General features: G+C 34.3%; 1 protein-coding gene across 4 annotated transcripts in view; it reads right to left on the minus strand.

Moving 5' to 3' along the window:
* Fs (Follistatin) overlaps positions 1–19,441 on the minus strand; it is a 102,845-nt gene that overhangs the window by 1,820 nt on the left and 81,584 nt on the right. For 2 of the 4 annotated variants that reach the window (XM_069038231.1, XM_069038230.1), the window contains 4 exons: positions 1,352–1,543; positions 733–960; positions 460–693; positions 51–277 (listed from right to left, as the gene is read on the minus strand). In XM_069038231.1, the coding sequence (XP_068894332.1) occupies positions 51–277; positions 460–693; positions 733–960; positions 1,352–1,543 (881 nt within the window). The remainder of the gene's footprint in view (positions 1–50; positions 278–459; positions 694–732; positions 961–1,351; positions 1,544–19,441) is intronic. The other 2 variants (XM_069038232.1, XM_069038233.1) reach the window with 2 other exon arrangements.

A 19,441-nucleotide genomic window follows, 5' to 3' on the forward strand; every position in this document is an offset into this window, starting at 1 on the left:
ACAGAACCTCCATCAGCTACTCTGTGGACTCAAAAGATAACGGACCTTACGCATTTTCCTGGATACTTGGTGTCGATGATGTAGCCCTTGGCACAAGAGTCCAACATCATCTCGCACCAGGAGTGGTAGGTGCTATTGTTGGTGCCGCAGATGGGGCCGTGCATGTGCCGGGGGCGGCAGGTGGAGCTGCAGCTCACGCAGCGCGGCATCCCCGTTGACACATCCGTCAAGCACGACTGTCTGTCCTGGCAGCGGACCTTGCTGCACGTGGCACCCTCTGCAAGAAGGCAGAGTGAGATCAAGTCATGCGAAAGAAGAGGATCAAAAGGAAAGGAGGCGAATAGATTTACGTAGAAGCGAAAGGCAAACCAGTGGAAGGTGGAATATGGAAAGACCGAAGAGAAAAAAAAAGGGTAGAGTGAGGGAAAGTGGGAATTGCTTTTTAGATGGCGCACCTACCTCGGCAAGGTCCTTTGTAGGCGATGGGTATGGCCTTGCCCTTCCGGCAGGTCTTCTCTCGCAGATGGCAAGCGCTGGGATAAGTGAGTCCATCCGAGCCGCAGACTTCCCTCCGCTTGGGATTGTCGGAGCACTTCTTGGAGCAGTTGACGCAGTGCGGGCTTAGATTTTGGTCTAGAAGGCAATGCATGCCGGATGGACATTTGATTTTATCACAGGAAGCTGCAAAGCTACCTATTTTATTTTCAAATGAAGACGAGTTGAGGGACTTACTTTGACAGGTGCCGCTGTACGCGATGGATAGATTGTTGGATTTACGTCGACAAGCTCGTTTGCGCAGTCTGCAGATGTTGCGGTAACTGCGGCCGTCGGTGCCGCAGATTGGACCTCTTTTAGACCGGATCTTGCCCTCCTTGCATTTCGACGAGCACACGCATTTCGGACGACCTTTCTTGATGGTGCACGTTTTGTCGACGCCGCAGTCGACGTCCTTGCAGGATACTGAATAAAAATGTTCAAGAGCTTATAAAGAATATTCTCCGAAAAAGAAGAAGGAAAGGGGCCCTTGATGATGGTATTAAAGAAATATGTGCGTACAGCAGTAAAAAAAGTTTTGTAACGTAAAACAGAAAGAAAAACTCTTTACACCGACTAGATTTCTTCACAGAAATAAGTAATGAAATGATAAAGAGGAAACAAAAACTCTTGAAATATTGGAAAAAGATAATGAAAAGTAAGAAGTAAATTGTAGAACAAAATTGAAATCATTGTCATTACAGGAACACAGGGAAAAAAATTTAAGAGAGAAAGAGGGGGAAGCTTTGATAGAAATTATTTTCTTAAGGTTGCTACAGTTGTGTAAATTTTTGTAAATTTATTTTCCGTTTGTTACCTTTGCATGGTGAACAACGGACGCCATCACCTAAGACCCTCCAGAAGAAGAAAGTGCTTGAGTCTAACTCATCGGGGGACCAAGCATTGTGGAGTCGGTGATTATTGGCACAACAATCTTCTCTGCTGCTTTTCTCATATAAGATTTCTGTACAACGTCCGTTACGTAGCATCGTCAACCAGCAAGTTCCTGCTGCAAATAAACACATTTTGATTACTTATAAACTATTAATAAACTAGTTTGTTAATGAAGGCGATTAATAATCGAAACTGTTTAAAGCACGAACGAGTGTAGCGAGTGAGTGCCTTTAATAGTTGAGATTATTAATCGCCCATTAACAAACGAGTTGATTAAAAAATTTTTTCGTTGACCGCAAACTTTTTTTTTGTGACAAAATTTCAAATTAAAGCCAAATCAAAACCAATTTCATCTTTTTCGATAAAGATGAGACCTTATAAAATACCATCATCCTTTTTTTATCCTCAGGGTAGGCCATTTTTAAATTTTTTAACACTTTATATTCACTTTTCTACAAAGAGTGTCAGAAGACGTCAACTCCATTCACATTCAGTTTCACGTAAAAATCACGCTTGCTAAGAAAACCTAGTTACCTTTGAAAAATATGACATGCGAATTATAACCAAAAAGGTCGGCTTTTGAAAAAGTGAATTTCGTAATTGTGCAGTTATGCAACTATAAAATATAGAAAACCCTGCTGCACTACCTGTTAAAGTGTTGGTAAGTGCAAACAATGCATGTTCGAGGTTGTTTATACATCAAAATACATATCATCAAAACGTCAAAATTGCAAAAATCGTTGATTAATGAAAAATAGTGTATTAATGAGGTCCATTAATACACTAGGTATATTTTAGACAAGATAATTCATTAATATTGAAATTAACAAGCGGTCAACGGAAAAAGGAATTTAATAAGCATATGTATTTAGGTATGTAATATGTTTTTGTTTTGCGTCGATACAGAAATTAAAGGAATTGTGAAAGATTTACGAAGACGCATTGAAAATAACGTGCGATCGAATTAAAAAAAAATCGAGTTACCTGGATTGTGCTATTCTGATGCTTTGATTGGTTTAAATCACCAATTTCGCCTACTTTGATTTTTTTGTATTCGATCGCACGATAGTATGTGTTCTACAAGAGAAAATAAATACAATTACTTTTTCCAAGTGGAACAGAAACAAGAAAACAAAAAGAAAGTACGACATCGGGTGTGTTTTACAGAAATAAAGTACCTAATCTAAAATAAAAGAGTAAAATGAAAAAAAAGACAACAAAATGAATAAATAAACAATGACAAAATTAGATAATGTGTGGAGTGGAAGAGTCATGGTGGAATTATGGCAATGAGAAACAATATCAAGGAAATGTTACAATGTGAAAAGTAAAAGTATTGGATGTAGAGATAATAATAGGAGAAAAAAAGTGACGGACTTTTTAAATGAAAGACAACAAGGAGAAAAAGAAGAAAGCTTGAAAAAAAAGAAGCATAATAACGATATTTAAAATAGCCACGTTAACTTTGGAAATGTATTGTCGGTTGCATTTTCAATTCCACCGGGGTTATTATCACTCATGTAATACCCTGTATATTATTTAATACATATAAGCATTTTTGTTATTTATTGTACAATTTTGAACAACCCTGAATAACGAAAATTTTCAAAGAAAAGACAAAAATTTGAATATTAATTGGATTTTTTTATTGGAATGGATGTTTATTCAGAAATAATTTCCGAGTTCAAGGATGGTCAGCGGATAATGCCAACAACCGTGAAACTTTTTTTTACAAAATTGTATGATCCTTATCTCATTCCTACTCAATCCTTAAAGATCTATGTCCTTTGCCAGTTGCGACCTAATGATATATTTCCTCTATTTTAAGCAAAACAGTAAACAAAGTAAATTTATGGTTGACAACTGAACTAGGCATTATAAAACATTTTCTTTGCATTCAACTAAACTATATTATTAGCTTCTTTAGTTTTTAAATAGACGCCGCTCATAAACAAAATAAAGATAGCGACTGGAGATATATTTTTTTACTTCCAGCAAAAGCAGTTTTTATGAGAGAAAATTTGCGACATAATACGTCCACCGAATAAACTCTGATGAATGATGATGACCGAATGTCAACGTCATATTTTATGAAAATAACACAAGTAAAACAAGGCAATTGTCGGAATATCTGGCTTTTTATGGAAAGATGACATTCCACATGCAACCATACAAGACTTTTGTTTTTGGCCGCAAGAGAACATTTTTGTACCAGTATTTGACATTATCCTGACAATTATTTAAATGTCGCACTGACATTTTACCGAGATAATCAAAGATATGAAGATATGGTATTAAACGTTCAAGGCCTTATTTGTCTTTACTCAGTTCAGGCACAAAAGGCTAAATAATATAATAAACATTTTATCATCCGAAAAGTAAAAACGAAACATTTTTAATTAAAAAATTCGGTTAGAACGTGAATTGTTTCCTGTTTTGACGTCTAACTATCGACGCGAGTTTGGCACAATCCCAAGAGATGGCTCCAGCATGAGCGTTATCACGCCTACTAAGTTACGTTACTGTATAGGCAACATACAGAGTGTTATTTTTTATTTTATTACTTAGACACCAATGAAGGAAACTGTGAATGAACGAATTCGTGTAATTATGGACGCCAGTGAAAGACACGGATTAAAATTGTTTAACCAAATACCATTCTAATCTGAACGTTCGTTCCAAGCAAATTATTTCTTTCCGTCTTTCATCAATCAGGTTCTACGCTATTAGTTTTCATTGTTGCAATTCTGAATGCAATTCTGATCATTAACGTCGTTTTCTGTTACACAATTTATAGTGAAGGCACAGATTTAAATGGGGAGTTTAGGACATTTACTACACTATACAAACCACTAAACACGCCGTTATTGCTGCATTACGTGACTCTAACCTTTATTAATACAAGCTTCCTTGTCCTGATTCGCTTGATAAAATTTGCTATACCTTGAGCTAAAATAAATCTTTGGAAAACAAACGTTCACTGTATCCGTTTCTTTGCATCCAACGATCCTGACAGCGCTAATTTACCGACTTTGGACTCATTCTAAACTGGTATAGAGTTTTTGCCTAAAAATTACAAAATAAAATCTGTCTCATAATTACTGTTTCTCTTTAACGTGGACCATTCGGTGTGAACATCCCGATCGACAATTGTCTTGAAAGTTGATTTATGTAATTGGTGATTCAATCAAACTGGTTCATTTGTGCTAATGCAAAAATCAATGCTAAGCTTAACGGAGAGCTTTGAAGTTGTTTACCGCTGTTGATCTTTCCTCAATTTCAACTTCAACGATTAACTGTTAGTAACAGTAATTATTTTGAATAAAGGAGAAAATGAAGACACAAGTAAACATAAATTGATCCATTTGAAACACTATCTTTGATAACTCTTGCCCAGTTTAGTACAAGTTCTATTGAAAAACTTATTAGATATACTGCAGAGAATTCTTCAAAGATAACTTTTCTAACCAAGGTTGTTTTTAAGTTTTTTCTTGCAGTAAGACATTTCTGATACTGTTAATCCTCTACTTCGGTTGATTATTTCTAGACCCGAATTCCTTGTTTATCGAAGTATGCAACTGAAGAGAGTCTCATGGATAAAAATTAACATAATTATCTGACCAGATACAAATCCATATTTAAATCCTGCATTAAATTTTTGGACCGCTGTTGTGAAGTTGTTTTTGTTAGTCGCAACGATGCAACGTAAGTATGTTGGTATTAACTTCTTAGTGTAAAATTGGTTGTTTTGTAAGACTGCAAAGTTGCTTAATCCTTTTTTTGCAATACATCTTATCAAAAAATAGATCCAAGTAAGGAAATCGATTTAACGAAAGAGTGTATTATGCAGATGGAATGAATCTACATAATCTGGATATAATACAAATTGGATTGAATTGAATTGCAAAGCGTGAGCAAACATGTTCGGGAGTCATCATTTAGTCATATCGATGGAAATTTTCAAGTTATACGTCAACATTTAACTATTTAAAAATCTATTCGATTGAAGAAAGTTGCTGGATCGGTACGTCCTGCAAGGCTCTGTTCTGGGTTATCTACCCGCGAAGAATGACAAAAGTGTTGACAGTTTGGTTGTCCAAACGATCGGTTTATTGTTGAAATGGTCAGTTAGGATCGATCGATACCAAGAATTGAACTGGTACGATTCTGAACCTTTCGCCTCAGGATACGGTCATTCATTGTTGAAGGCGATTGATTTGCATGATAGACAATCGTAATTGTGTTCTGCAGTTAATTTTAATTGCAAATATGCAACGTGCATATTATCTATCACACCTGTTGCACTCGAGAGCAACGTTGCGTCGTCGTTGTAAACCAAGGTAGAATTAAGCGATACAAACCATAATAACAGAGCAGGTGGTTTGGTTGAAATAAATAAATCTCGTACAAATGCTGAATAGATAGGAATTACTGTAGATGCAATGCGCTGATAAAGACCATCTAAGCACAAGCGTTTGCTTCCGCCATAATTAAAGTCATTGTTCGACCAACGGCGTTCGTTCCCATACTTCGTTTTTCTCGAAATACAATAAACAGAACGGACGCTCCGCTTGAAATAATATCGTCGAGAGAATGCAATTAACAACAATAATAATCGACTTATTGAAAAGGGAAAAGAAAATACGCCAACAATGGCGTAACGGCGTCTATCAGGAAGATAAAGTAATAACTAATAAATAAATAATTGCGCATTTCACTTAAGTGAATTCTGAAAAATACGCATGATCAAAATAAAAAACAAAAATTAATAAAAATACAAAATATACAGATGGTTTAATTAATTAATTAAATTAATTTTCAAAATAATAAAATAAGTAGTTTTCTGCACGACTATACAGAATGAATTCATTCTTGTTGGATATTCAATGAAAGAATGATATCAATTCCACGCCCCGTGTTGGAATATACTGAAATCCACGGCGGTCGGCCAATCACATCCCTCGTATTTTCATTCTGCAACGGCAGATCGCCAATCGGATGCGTTTGTAAATATTTAATAAGTAGCAACCGCTAAACAAGGCACAATTTTAATTGTCAAATATTAAAAATCAAATGAAATCCAATTTTCAAAGATTGTTTTTTCTTGGAATAGTCGTGGAGAAAGTATAGTCTTCAACTCGCGTATAATGGCTATTATTCATTCGGATTTTCATCCTCTTGCATTAATAGCCACCATTATACGCTCATTGAGGAATGTACTATTTTCTTAAATGACAATATTATGTAAGTGTATATCAGATCAAAACCAGAAAAAACTTTTTTTTTATGCCGCATTTTAACATTTATTAGAATTTATGTATGTATTTATGTATTTTGTTTGTGCATTAAAAAAATTCTTACAATTATTATTGTGGTGTTGTATAAATAAATAAATAAAAATATGTTTACATCACTCCAGCTGTTACTTACTTTTTAAGCATAACTTGTTCCAATAGGAAAATTTCTCATTTAATGATAAAAATAGGTAGCCTTGTAACAATTTGATCTGTCAATTGTCAACAGACATTTTTTTAACTTCAGTCATTATTGCTAATCGTTTAAAAAGTGAAAAAAGGCTTAAGTCAGGTTAAGTCAAGCCACGACAGTCGCAAGCCTGCTTAAAAGTTAAAAAAGAGCATATTTATAGGTTGCTCAGATAACAGCCGAAATGACAGAAAGTGTAATCTGGGCTGCCTTTTAAGAACTCCAGATTCCAGAAACTCGACAGACCACCAGTTTTAACGCTGGACCTGCAGCTGTTCTCGATGTTGCAAAAAAAAATTATCAGAAATACTGCAGACGAAACAAGGGCCACAATAACCATAAAAGAAACTTAAAAATAGTATAAAAATGCACAAAAAGGTTATTTTATCAAGATTGTAGATGTAAAAATAATACATTTATACAGGGTGTATCTGAAATACGTGTGTTAATTTTAACCAGTGCAAGAAATCACCGATTTATGAAACTTTTCTCCATAACATTTTGTCAAATTCGCAAAAGTTTTCCAAGATTTTTTGCCCCCCAATTTTTACCACAAACGAGTTGTTTAGTGTGATTAACTAGTCTCTATTTTTTTGTAACCATGAGAATTTTAATTTTAATTATTTAATTTTTTCTATAACAATGTAATTTTTTGACAACGCTGGTTTCTTTCACAACAGAAAATTTTCGCCCATAGGCGGGTATACACTTTGATGGCTAATTAATTCCAAATTTTAAATGAATTATTTGTAATGCTTTTTCATAAAAAAGTTATAAAGAAAAGTTTCATAAATTAGCGAGTTCGTCCACTGGTTAAAATTAACACACGTATTTCAGGTACGTTCTGTATTATTGATATTATAAATATTTTTTTATTTCATAAACTACTTAACTTTGGGACCACTAACCGTTTATTGTTATAGTTAGTACCTACTATCATATCTAAAATAACTAATTAAAAACAATTTGACGTCGTAAAAATAAGATCAAGTCAAGAGATACCTACTGATAATTATCGGTGTTCCACAAGGCTCATCTTGGTCCATTTTTATGGTTATTATTTATTTATGACATTAAAAAATGTTACGAATTTATTACTGTCAGTTTTAATTACTTTCTCATAATTTAAACTTATTCATAAAAATTAATATTACATACTTTGATCTGACTTCAATGCTTTCGACCAAAGCGTAAAGTGGTATACGGTGCGATCAATTAAAAATTAAATCGAGTCGGCGTGTTACCTATGGCAACCTATGCTATAGCATAGGCTCCAAAGCAAACTCGATTTATTTTTTAAATGATCGCTCGTTATCTTATCCTAGCTGTTTTAATTATGTTTATCGAATGTTAATTCAAAAATTTTTGTGATCAAGGTGATGACAGCCCCGGAAAGGCAATTTCTGTTGAAATAAATATAATGCTGGGGAATTTCATCGCCACTTTACTGTTAGATACATTGAACAATTTCTATATGGATCTGATGAAGCCTGGACTTAAACTGACTTAACTATATGTTCTCAGCTTTGACTTAACCTGACTAGATATAATCCCCTTTTTACCCTTTTACGATGACGTATGTATGTAACTTTACGTATGTTTGAGCTAGTATCAGAAACAAATTTGAATTGATCATAAATAACTATAAATGTGTCAAATTTGTTGACAATTGCTTCGTAAGGTTATGTTTGTAATCAATGTAATAAGAATAAGTGAAAGAAATTAAAAATTGTCAAATTGACAGGAGCATAAAATAACGTCAAAGTGACCATCAATAAATAAACGTGCCTTTTTTTTTATTTTTTTCTGTTTCTGTCGTTTCAATAAAGAGAAAGCGAGGAAGGAAATCGTGACGTCACCTCAAAAGGGTAAAAATTGGACTATACTAACGTGAGACAACCACATTCGACCCGAGGTGAAAACTGTACTTATCTGAGGAGCTCAAACTGACTTAAGTTAAGTGCATTTTGCATTTATATTTTTACATAACTGCTGTGATTACAAAAATAAAAATTCATGATCTAAAAAGCCTAGGTTCCCATGAATACAATACAGTGTGAACATAAAGTTTTGAACAAAATGATATTTTTAAGAAAATCGCTCGGATTTTATTTCGAAAAGTGCTATCCTGTGACGTGCAATTTGTTTAGATAATGTCAGAGGATTTTGGGCAATGACGGAATCACCATTTTTTTAATGACAATCCCCACTTTTTTCTTCTCTTTCTGATAGATCTTCCTACTATCGGGCGTTCAAATGAAATCCTGGGCTGAGTAGGCGTTGGAAAAATTAAACCGTTCAGAACAGTGTAAAGTTTGAATTTCCCGCCGTTTGATACGAAAGACATTTGTTTATGTTTAATCGGGATATAATTGAACATGTTTGTTTTCAGCAAAGGGTGCCCTTAGATATTTGCTTCGAGAATAGGAATCGTTAAGTTATTCTATTTTTAATGCAAAACATTGCAAAGAGAGAAAAAAAGAAAGATTTTTTTGGCTTTAAATTTTAGATTAGCTGTCAACATACTCCAATTAATCTACGCTTTAAAAAGCACAACAATTGACGGTTTCCAACGCCTTCCCAGCCCAGGATTTCATTTGAACGCGCGATACTTAAATTATGAATGAAAAAAATTGGTACTTTACATAACAATTTTTTTTAAGAAAATGACAAATTTTACTTTAAAATACCACCACAGGGATGGAGGCCATTTTGAACATTTCATTTAATTGAAGTAAAGAACCTTGTTATAACATAATTAATGAATCTTATCGTTATTAAAGTAATGTTCAGACTATTTTTTCAAATAACATTTTGTTTGTAAATTGTCTATTACAACCATTTAGGTATCACAAAATGAAGTAAATTACTAGATAATATTATTGTTTAATCTAAAAACAGCGTTAGGCTTTGTAATTTTCACAAACATAAAAGTTAACAGTGGGTTGAAAAATTTGCATGTAAAACCCTATGGCCAGTCTTAAAAAAATCTCACTGTATGCACCACATACCACATGCAACTTTACGTTTGTATTTTTCTGGCATCAAAAATAAAATACAACTGACACTGTTTTACTTGCATTCTGCGTGACATTATCATTGCGAGCTTTATGGGCTATCTATCCCGTTTGTGCTGGATGTGAAGGCCCATCCCTATTTATCCACAACATGTTTGCCAATGTTTCAGCGATGAGCTTATATTACGACAAATACATATGTTAAACTGATAATTTAAATACAAATAAATACAAATTCACAAGAAACATAAATAAAATTACTGAAGTATCTAAACATACTCAGTAATAGCTTAAAAATAGTTTGGAAGTTATTGTAAGTACAATTCCTTGTTTATCTACTGCAAAGATGTGACTTGCGTAGCTGTAGCTGTCCGCTAGTGTTAATTCGGACTGACTAGTTCTTTTTGATGTGACGATAAAACACTTTAGTTTTTTAATTTCCCTCCTACAACCATCTCCTCGGAATTACCCCAGTTTATTCAAATATTGACTGACAAGTGCACCAGACCCATCTTATGGCACTTTCGTAAGAGCGTCACATTTCTATTTGTCATTTACACCCAGCCGTGGTTTTACTGATGGTCATTTTACAGTACGAAGACGAAACGGCGTACTTAAACCTCGCGCCGAGACCGGACTCCTTTCGTTACTCACCATTAAAGTCTCCACGTTAAATTTGACAAATCGGCGGAGTGCTGCGACCGCATCCGCGACACGTTCTTGTTTGTCGTCGGATTTTTGATTATTATGCGTGAAGAACGGCCAACGAGAAATGCAGGTATGTAGAAAAAGACAAGTCCTGCTTGCAGAAGTGCACGGGTGTATATTTTGTTTTTACGGTTCATCAAAGTTTCTTTCGTGGATCATAAAAATTCAAGTACACTTACGTGGGTCGACAAACTCTGCAAATTATCAGAGATGTCTCTTCAGCCTTAAAGGAGCTCCCAGCTCTCGACGCACAATTTTTGCCAATGCCTATAAATAGCACCGTGCGAGTCGTATGCACATGCATTTCCGCACCTACGACACTCTCAGCAATTATTTTTACCTTATCGATAAAACTCGATGAAATTATCCTGCATTTCTGCAACGCAACGCTGCACTTGGCGCCTTCTCAAAAATTTCCCAAATTCTCCAACTAGAAAAATGTCGTATTTTCCTTAATTATCAACCGCTCCGAGCAATTCAATTTTGACCTACATAACAACAATCACCTCATTGGCATTCCCCCTTGAAGTGTTCTTGCATTTTTTTTTTCGAATTAAAATTTCTGCGCTATTCCTATTGAGAAAAACTGCAGGTGTGCACTCCAAGGTCGTGTTACATGATCACGGTCGTCCTTTCTTTTCTTCTTAATGCACTAGATGCACAGATACGAACGTAAAATGTGAGATCGAACGGTTTCAACAAATACGCTTTGTAAACAGCAATTTGCGTAATTCGCAACAAATAGACGTCACTTTGGGAATTGTAGCGGACCGTTGTCGGTAAAATTTTATTGATTCAAGCTGATTTATGACAGGATGATTGTTGAAATGCAAAACGATATTAAAATGAAGGCGTTTTATTTTTCAACTGATTGACAACCACACTTTGACACTTTATGGATGCTGTTAATTTCAACAACTTTAAAATTTCATTGCTTGTAAGTTTCGTTCAGACTCAGGCAAATTGCTATGCATATGTTTTGAAAAATTTCACTATGCAATTATTTTTCTATTTTGTAATTATGTACCTATATTAAATTGGCGTCTGGTTCATACGAAAGCCAAAATTCAAATCTTTGGGGAAAACATAGAAACATAAAATTATAGAAATATTGTAATAGGTTAGATGAACGAATTTTAAATTTAATTGAATTCATGAAAAATCAGCTATACAAAAGGAGCGACCATTGATCACTTGGTAGTACTTACTAATAAGGTAAGCTAAAAAATAACTTGCAGAATTGACAGTACCTACCAACACACTGTTTTAATTCTTAAGCCAAATCTTTCGTTTATTCACTTAAATTCAAATGCAAATTCAAACTCATTCAAAAAATATGTGACCCTTCGTCTTGTACAACTAGGAAAACATGCCAAGAATATCTTTTCAAAGATAACTTTTACAAGTTTTCTTTTACCTTCGGGGGATGCGGGTTGCCCAATGTCCATCATTCAGGAGTTAGTTAGGAGCGCCAACATAGAGCACAAAAAGCCATTGTCAAATTTAGATGGACGTAATGACCCACCCTGTTATAGACTTGACTGTATTGTTCCATTGGAATTTTCAGTACATTGGCCAGCAAGTAAAATCTCATTCAAAAGAAAACTTAGTTAATTCGCTTATTTGTTTTGTTTGAGCCAAAATCAACGGAAATATGTTCTTCTGTTAGATAAAATCTAAGTATCGGGTGTTCATTTAAATTTATACTCAAAGCCAAGGCGTTGAAGAGTCGTCCGTCTGCAGAGTAAAAACACAAATAACGCAAAAAGTGAGGTTAGATTTAAACGGCTCATCCGTGATCTGTAATTCGTGGTCCATTCACAATCGACTCCTCAACGCCTACTTTGAGGATAAATTTAAATGAACACCCGATATTATCAATAGTTTTTTCAATAGTGTGACCTCTACCACAACCTGAATGAAATCATAAAAAATACAACGCAGTAAAAAATTCACCAAAATTCTAGGCCAATATTCGAAAGATACAGAGAAAAATAAGTAAAGGTAAAAATAGGATTTTCAAAAAAAACAGCAGTTAATTTAACAAACTTGTAGAACTTCCGAAACAAAGGAGTTCTTAAAGTTGGTGACCAGTTGTTGATTATGACAAATTGGCTCATGAATGTTTCATAATCATAATGCCAAATGTTCTTAATTTTATTGCTTTCTGTTATTCCATTCTTCTGTTGATTCGTAGTGGGGTGCTCAAAAAAAGTGAGAGATATTGCAATATTTTTAGTTTACCTTTTGTAAATTATATCAGCAATTGTTTTTTTATAGTCTTTTTTAATAATTTCTATAGTTATCTTATTTTTTAAGTGTTTAACCAACTATACCAAGTGATCAAAAAGAAAACAAATCAGAGCAGTCGTTGCAAATTATTATATCACTTATCAGTCATGTCGTAGTGAAATTCCATACAAATAAGGGTTTAATGCATGGGCGTAGAAAATTTGTGGTCTCAAACCCTATTTTATAATTAACAAGCCATACCTTTATGAATTTTAGACGCTGGAGTTATAAATGTGCATTTTATTATTATTATCTGATAATAGAGAAAATTTATAAAATAAACAAGAGCAACATTTTACATTCGTAAGAATGGGTAATTTACGAGCTTTCTTGCCAAACGCCACGTTACTGATAAGCATATTTTTCGGTGAAATGTCAAACAAACGTCAGTTTTAAAGCAAGGGTGTTGATGTTAATCTTGAAAAAAAATTCACGATTTCGGCCAAGTTTACGGACGTTTCCTGTAATTGTAAGGAATAATTATTATCGTAGAATAAGTTACCATTGAAGATAAAGCATTAATTCCTTAATAATGATTAATTAATTACGAGGTAAGCAACTAATAAAACGACTGTGTATAGCAAGTATACAATGTGTACGATCAAGCTAAGAAAGACGTTTCGATAAAACAAAAGATAAGGTAGCACTCTTGATTTGTTTCTGGTTTATCACTCTGTACAGATGATACTCGTAACTGTAATGACTTGTATAAACACAAATTTAGTTTTGTGCCTAAATCTTTTTTTTAATTTGGCACTTGGCACTAAATTGACCATTTCTAATATGGAAAGACGACATTTAAGCTTCGATGAATCTAATAGAACAATAGGGATATTAGAATCTGGAATGTCGTAAGCGGATGTGGTTAACACTTTTAATGTTCGTCAAAGTGTAATTTTACGTCTACAACAAGGTTATAGAGATACTGAAACGACGAAGAGAAGGAAGACTGAGAGTTACTTACTGTAAGAGAAAACCGTTCATTGGTAAGAGGAACTTGAATTGAATCCAGAAGATACTGTAGCTGACTCCGACAGGATTTTTTAAATGCAACAAAAATGATTATGACATCCAACACGGTTCATGTGGAAGACCCATCAGTCCATTAACATCCAGTTTTAGAAGAGAATGGTACAATGAAGGAGGAAATTGGTTTGATGAATGGCGAATGGGATACTCAGACGAAAGCAATTTTGGCATCTCTGGTGACAGACGTACCATTAGGGTGTGGATTCTTCCTAACACCAAGATAGATCGATCTAAGGATGTGGGATGGAAGGAACGAGCAAATTTATACGAAAGATATCATAAACTATATTGTTGACAAGTCTCGCGTTAATTTGGAACCTACTTTTTTTTTTGATTGAAAACATTCCCCCCATAAAAGGCTCGTATGTCACTCAGTGACTTCAGTATCTTGAAATCGACCGTCGTCCGCTTCCTGAAAGATCACCCAATCCCAACGTTCTTGGTTCTTGGGGTAATTTAGACCAAGTTATCATTGACAACTTCATTTTGAGTATTCCACAGAGGGTCGAAGCTGTTACCAACAACAGGGGAAATCACTCCATGAGTTGACAATGTCTCATTGTTCCCTAAGTGTTGTATTGCCCTTTCTTCGTTTTTTTTTTAAATTACTTAACGTTCTTCTTTTTCTTCACTCTGTTAAATAACTGACCATGCTTGGCTTTAAAAAGTTACATGGATGTTCGTATTGGGTGATTCAAAATGATTGTTGATAAGTATGGCACCTATGTACGAAAATTTATGTGGCAACTATGTGGGTGATAGAGTTGACATTTCATAGTTGCACAATTTTGAAAATTGTCAAGCCAATGTGCAATGGTATAAAAAAATCAAATGCACGCTAATGAAATGTTATACAAATGTCAACTCTACCCCACCGACACAGTTGCTACATAAATTTTAGTACATAGTTGCCATATTTATCTACAATCATTTTGAATCACCCAATACTAAACGACATGTCCCTCTTTGCATCTGACTTTCATTAAATATTGTCCCTACTTTCTCCTTTTTCCCATTTCCTGTAAACTGTTTCTTCAACAAATTAAAAGACTCGTTCGGTTCTTAGAATTACTTTACAAAAATTGTAAAAACAATTAAGATTAGATACGACCACTGCAGTTGCATAAAGTACTAACTATATGGATGTAGAGTCTCAGACTGCAGTTTATCGCTCGGCGTATTACTCATTACATCATTGCGTGATATCAAGGATGTCTTGCGGTATGTCCCACATTTCCCGGAATTTCAGCTGCCGTAAAGCAGGAATGCGTAAACAATGCACAATTGCACTTGCACATCTGGTAGTGAGGTAGAGATGAGACTCATACACACAACCCACTATCAATTTCCAAGAAGAAGTGTTCTGATTGCGACTGTCAGATCGAGATCTCTAAAAAAAGAGTAAATTTTATGTACTTTCTTTCCGCCGCCGTAAATAAAAGCTGTCTGGACGGCTGATATTTTTTTATTTCCATAAAGCAATAAAATTTCGTCTGGTCGAAAAGTTTGCTAAAAAAGAAAATTTTATGTCGCTGTGTTGGCGATGGATCTCTACCTGCAAAACATCACTCTTTCGTTGTCTTTTAATGGTACCAAATTAACATTTACGGCCACAATATTTCGGTCGTTTGTTGGGCAACGCGATTTTATTGCTTCATTTGCGATGCAGTTTAATCGCCCAATTTGGCTCCGAGACACCGAAAATTTTGTCTCCGATCGTGCACTTTCTGGTTTTTTTTGGATATCGGAGTCGCTAGTTTATTAACTTCGTGGGGATTATTTCAGGCCATAACTAGTGCGGAATCGTGCGGATATAAATATAAACTATTTAAATACACTTTAATTTGAAGCAAATCGAGTTCAGTTAGTGATGCTGGATTTCATAACCAGTGGAGGGATAAATTACAGAAAAATCATGAAGTTAATTAAAATTCCTGTCATGCTACAAACAGATTACAATTTGTGGCTGAAAGTCGCCTAAAAAGCATAAACAACTTTTTGAATCATTCTTTGCAATAACAATTAAATGCAGCCATAGCTGTTGAAGAACAAATCGTGCCAAATGAGTAATCAAGACTAATGTACTTTTTTGCCAGACGGCTGGTAAGAAGATCTAATTTTGAGCAAAAAAGTGCTTTCCGAGAATCAGTGTTTGGTAATAAAATGCGCTAATTTATTTGTTCATTTCACGAGACATAATTGTTAACTGCAACGTAATAAAAAATCTTGGAAAAATGTGCGTGGTGGTTTGCTCAACGGTTCTTAGAAGAGTGCAACAAGTATTTTTAATTTGAAAACATCCACTGAATGACTTTGAGGTAAAAATAGACTTGAATGCAATTTTAATTAGTTTATATTTTGGGAAGAGCCATCAAAGAGGTTCAAAAAGTGAGTGTTGTTGGAGTAAATTTGAAATTTCCGGTAAATATTAAGTCTAGAAATTGTTTTATGATTTTTATGGGTAAATCTGCATCTTTATGAAATTTATGACATTCGTTGCTTTTGTTTTTCTATTAATTAAACTTTCATATTCTTTGCTATTTTATTTGAACAAATTAATTAAAACGTTCTTATAAATAACTCAAAAAAGGACGTTACACTCGCAAAACACAACTGTCAAAGAAAGTATCATCGCCATCATCCCTTTTTCGTTTCTTTCGTCAAAAAGTTATAGCCAACTTATCGAACTTTTCATTTGAACACCCGTTATTATAATTTACTGACAAATGACTCATGTCTTGAGGAGACAGAAAAGTTGCAGCTTTATTTACATTATTAAGCAATTAATGTTGGCAGAAGGTATATTGGCAATTGAGTGATAACTTCATTGTATAAATCTATATTATCCATTCCTTTGGTATGATCTGCTCTTTACTCGTACTGCTCAAATAAGAAACAATTCTGTATTGAAGTTAGAATTTAGCCAACAATAATATAGTGAGATGTTTTATAGATTTGAGACTTCTTACTATTTTTTATTTATTATTATTATTCAAAAAGATTTGAAACATTTGAGTTACTACGTTCAGATTCTGATTTTTGATCACCTGCGGTTCCTTGGATCTCCATAATTATTGGAGTTGAAACACAACATTTTGTATACCTACTCATTACAGAGAAACTGGAGTGCTTTAATTACTTTTTCTATTGCCTTTATGGGAAACACGTTTTAGATTCATTTTCAGATAATAACAGTGATTTGGCGTGAAATGTCACTTAATCTAACAAAGCAAATATATCGAAAAGCCTGTATTCATCGGACTTCTTTAGTTGAAAACTTATGAAGAGTTCTCTTGCATCTATCAAAGTCTGTTGCTGCACTCCAAGAGTTCCTATCCTCAAAAGTTTTATTATCTACTCAACATTGGTGTTCTGTTTATTGAAATGCCACTTGCAAAATTGCACTCGACGAGGAACAGCTTCTATAATCTATACTAAGGTCACCCAATAGATATAGTGATAAAACCGTCACCTAGTGGCTCCGATTTTTTAACTGCAGTCTGCGATTGGCTCAATTAAAAACAGCGCACACTTGCAAAAGCCTAATGTACACCGACTGAGGATATGTGACGGCAATCCCGTGACTTAGTTTTGACAAGTTTTCATGTATATTTGTTTTCCTTTAAAATTTTCACTTTATATTTGAAAAGTTCTTTTTCAAGACTTTTGCTTTTCTATCTGTTTCAAACTGTGTACGTATAAAGTTGATATAAAAATTTGCAAAAATGATTATGTAATTTTTTTCTTTCTCCGACCAAAATGACCAGAGAAGTATTTTTCTGTTGTCAACGACGAATTTATTTTAAATATTTTCGAAGTACGCCAGAAAAACAGCTTCTTTAGCATGACGTTTGTACAAACTTCTACAAATTCTAGACAATTCTCATAACATAAGGCAAAATTATAGCTTAAACAGAGTGCTGGGGAATGGAGAATTCCGCATGGCAGTGACTGCAACATTCTTTTCAGCCTTTATCAACAGCACCAGAACGATAACGAACTTGCGTCATTGTGAAACAGGCTTCGGCGTATACCATTCTGCGCAATTAGCCCCCCACCATTTTATTTTATTACTACATCTGTTCAGCGACCCGACTAGTTTTAAAGCTTGCACATGCTGCAGATACTATGGATGCAAATCTCATCTCATTTGAAATTCTCTCGGAGAGTCGTCTAGTGCAAATACTCTTGAAGTTGCTTTCACGGCATCCAAAACTTTTGCCTCCGATTTTAATCCGCGATCGCTTTGTGACTTTTATCACTAGTATGCATTTAAAAACTTTCGCGATCACGCACTGTTCTTGAAAAATGTACGAGTGACTCGTACACGTAGTCCAGAAGCACGCACACTTAACCTTCACCACCGATACAATTAGGTAAATCAAAGGCAAGGATAACAAAACCGATCAGCTCAAGATAACAAAGAACAATTTTTATTGTGTGCTGCTGATAATGGCTGCCTCTAACTAGGAACCCGAGCAAGTGCAAATATTTGTCATATTTATTGAGTCAGCCTGTATACTATAAAACAGGGTTGGTAACTCATTTAGAAAGTTATTCCTTATAAAATTACTGAACTGTCCCTGAAAGGCATTGGATTAAAAATGAGATAATATTTTATTGGCTGCTAAAGGAAATGAATGTGCAATTTGCTAGGACTTGAATTTTTAGTATTCAGTGGAACTAGACAGACTTCCAGCTACTACCTCACTAAGATAAAGAATTATTTGCCAGCTCATACCAAGAATTTTAAGAATTACTTACAAGAAGAGCTTCTAGAAAATATTATAAGCGTATGCTTCAATAAGTTAAAATAATAATAACTAAACTTCTTTTGACACATATTTGACAGTTAATTTTCTGAAAAGAAATTCTTTGAAGTGTGTAGGGGAATATTATACACATCTTCTAAGGAAAAAAATATTAAATAAAAAACTAATTCAAGACTAATGTACATTTCTGGCGCAAAGGAGGTTAATTGTTTGACTTACATAGAATTTATCATAAATTCCATACAAAATGATATAACCAATTTTAAGCACATTAAATTATAAAATTTTTGTAACATTTCCATAACAGTATATTGTAATACGAGTTGCACAAGACAGTCCATTGTCGAACGAAAGGGTTTAGAGCACGACGAACGCAGTGAGGAATGGTCTAAAGGAACGAGTTCGACAACATATCTTGTGAAACGAGTGTAACATGCTATTTTTTCTACTTCGGCTTCATTAATTTAATATTTTTAAATATAAAATAATTATCTAGTGACTTTTATTTTAATGGAATTGAGTTGGTATTGATGAAGCAATGTCACTTCATTGAAAATTAAATTTCAATCGTCTCCCAAATGTTGTTACAATAATAATCTACCACCTTAATAGTTTATTTTGATCCAAAACATGGATTCAGGTTCAAGTGACATTACATTTAACACTGAAATTTACCATCAATACCAACCCCACGATGCTATAAAATTGATC

This window comes from Tenebrio molitor, chromosome 2 (assembly GCF_963966145.1).
Source record: "Tenebrio molitor chromosome 2, icTenMoli1.1, whole genome shotgun sequence".
Taxonomy (NCBI): Eukaryota; Metazoa; Arthropoda; class Insecta; order Coleoptera; family Tenebrionidae; genus Tenebrio; species Tenebrio molitor.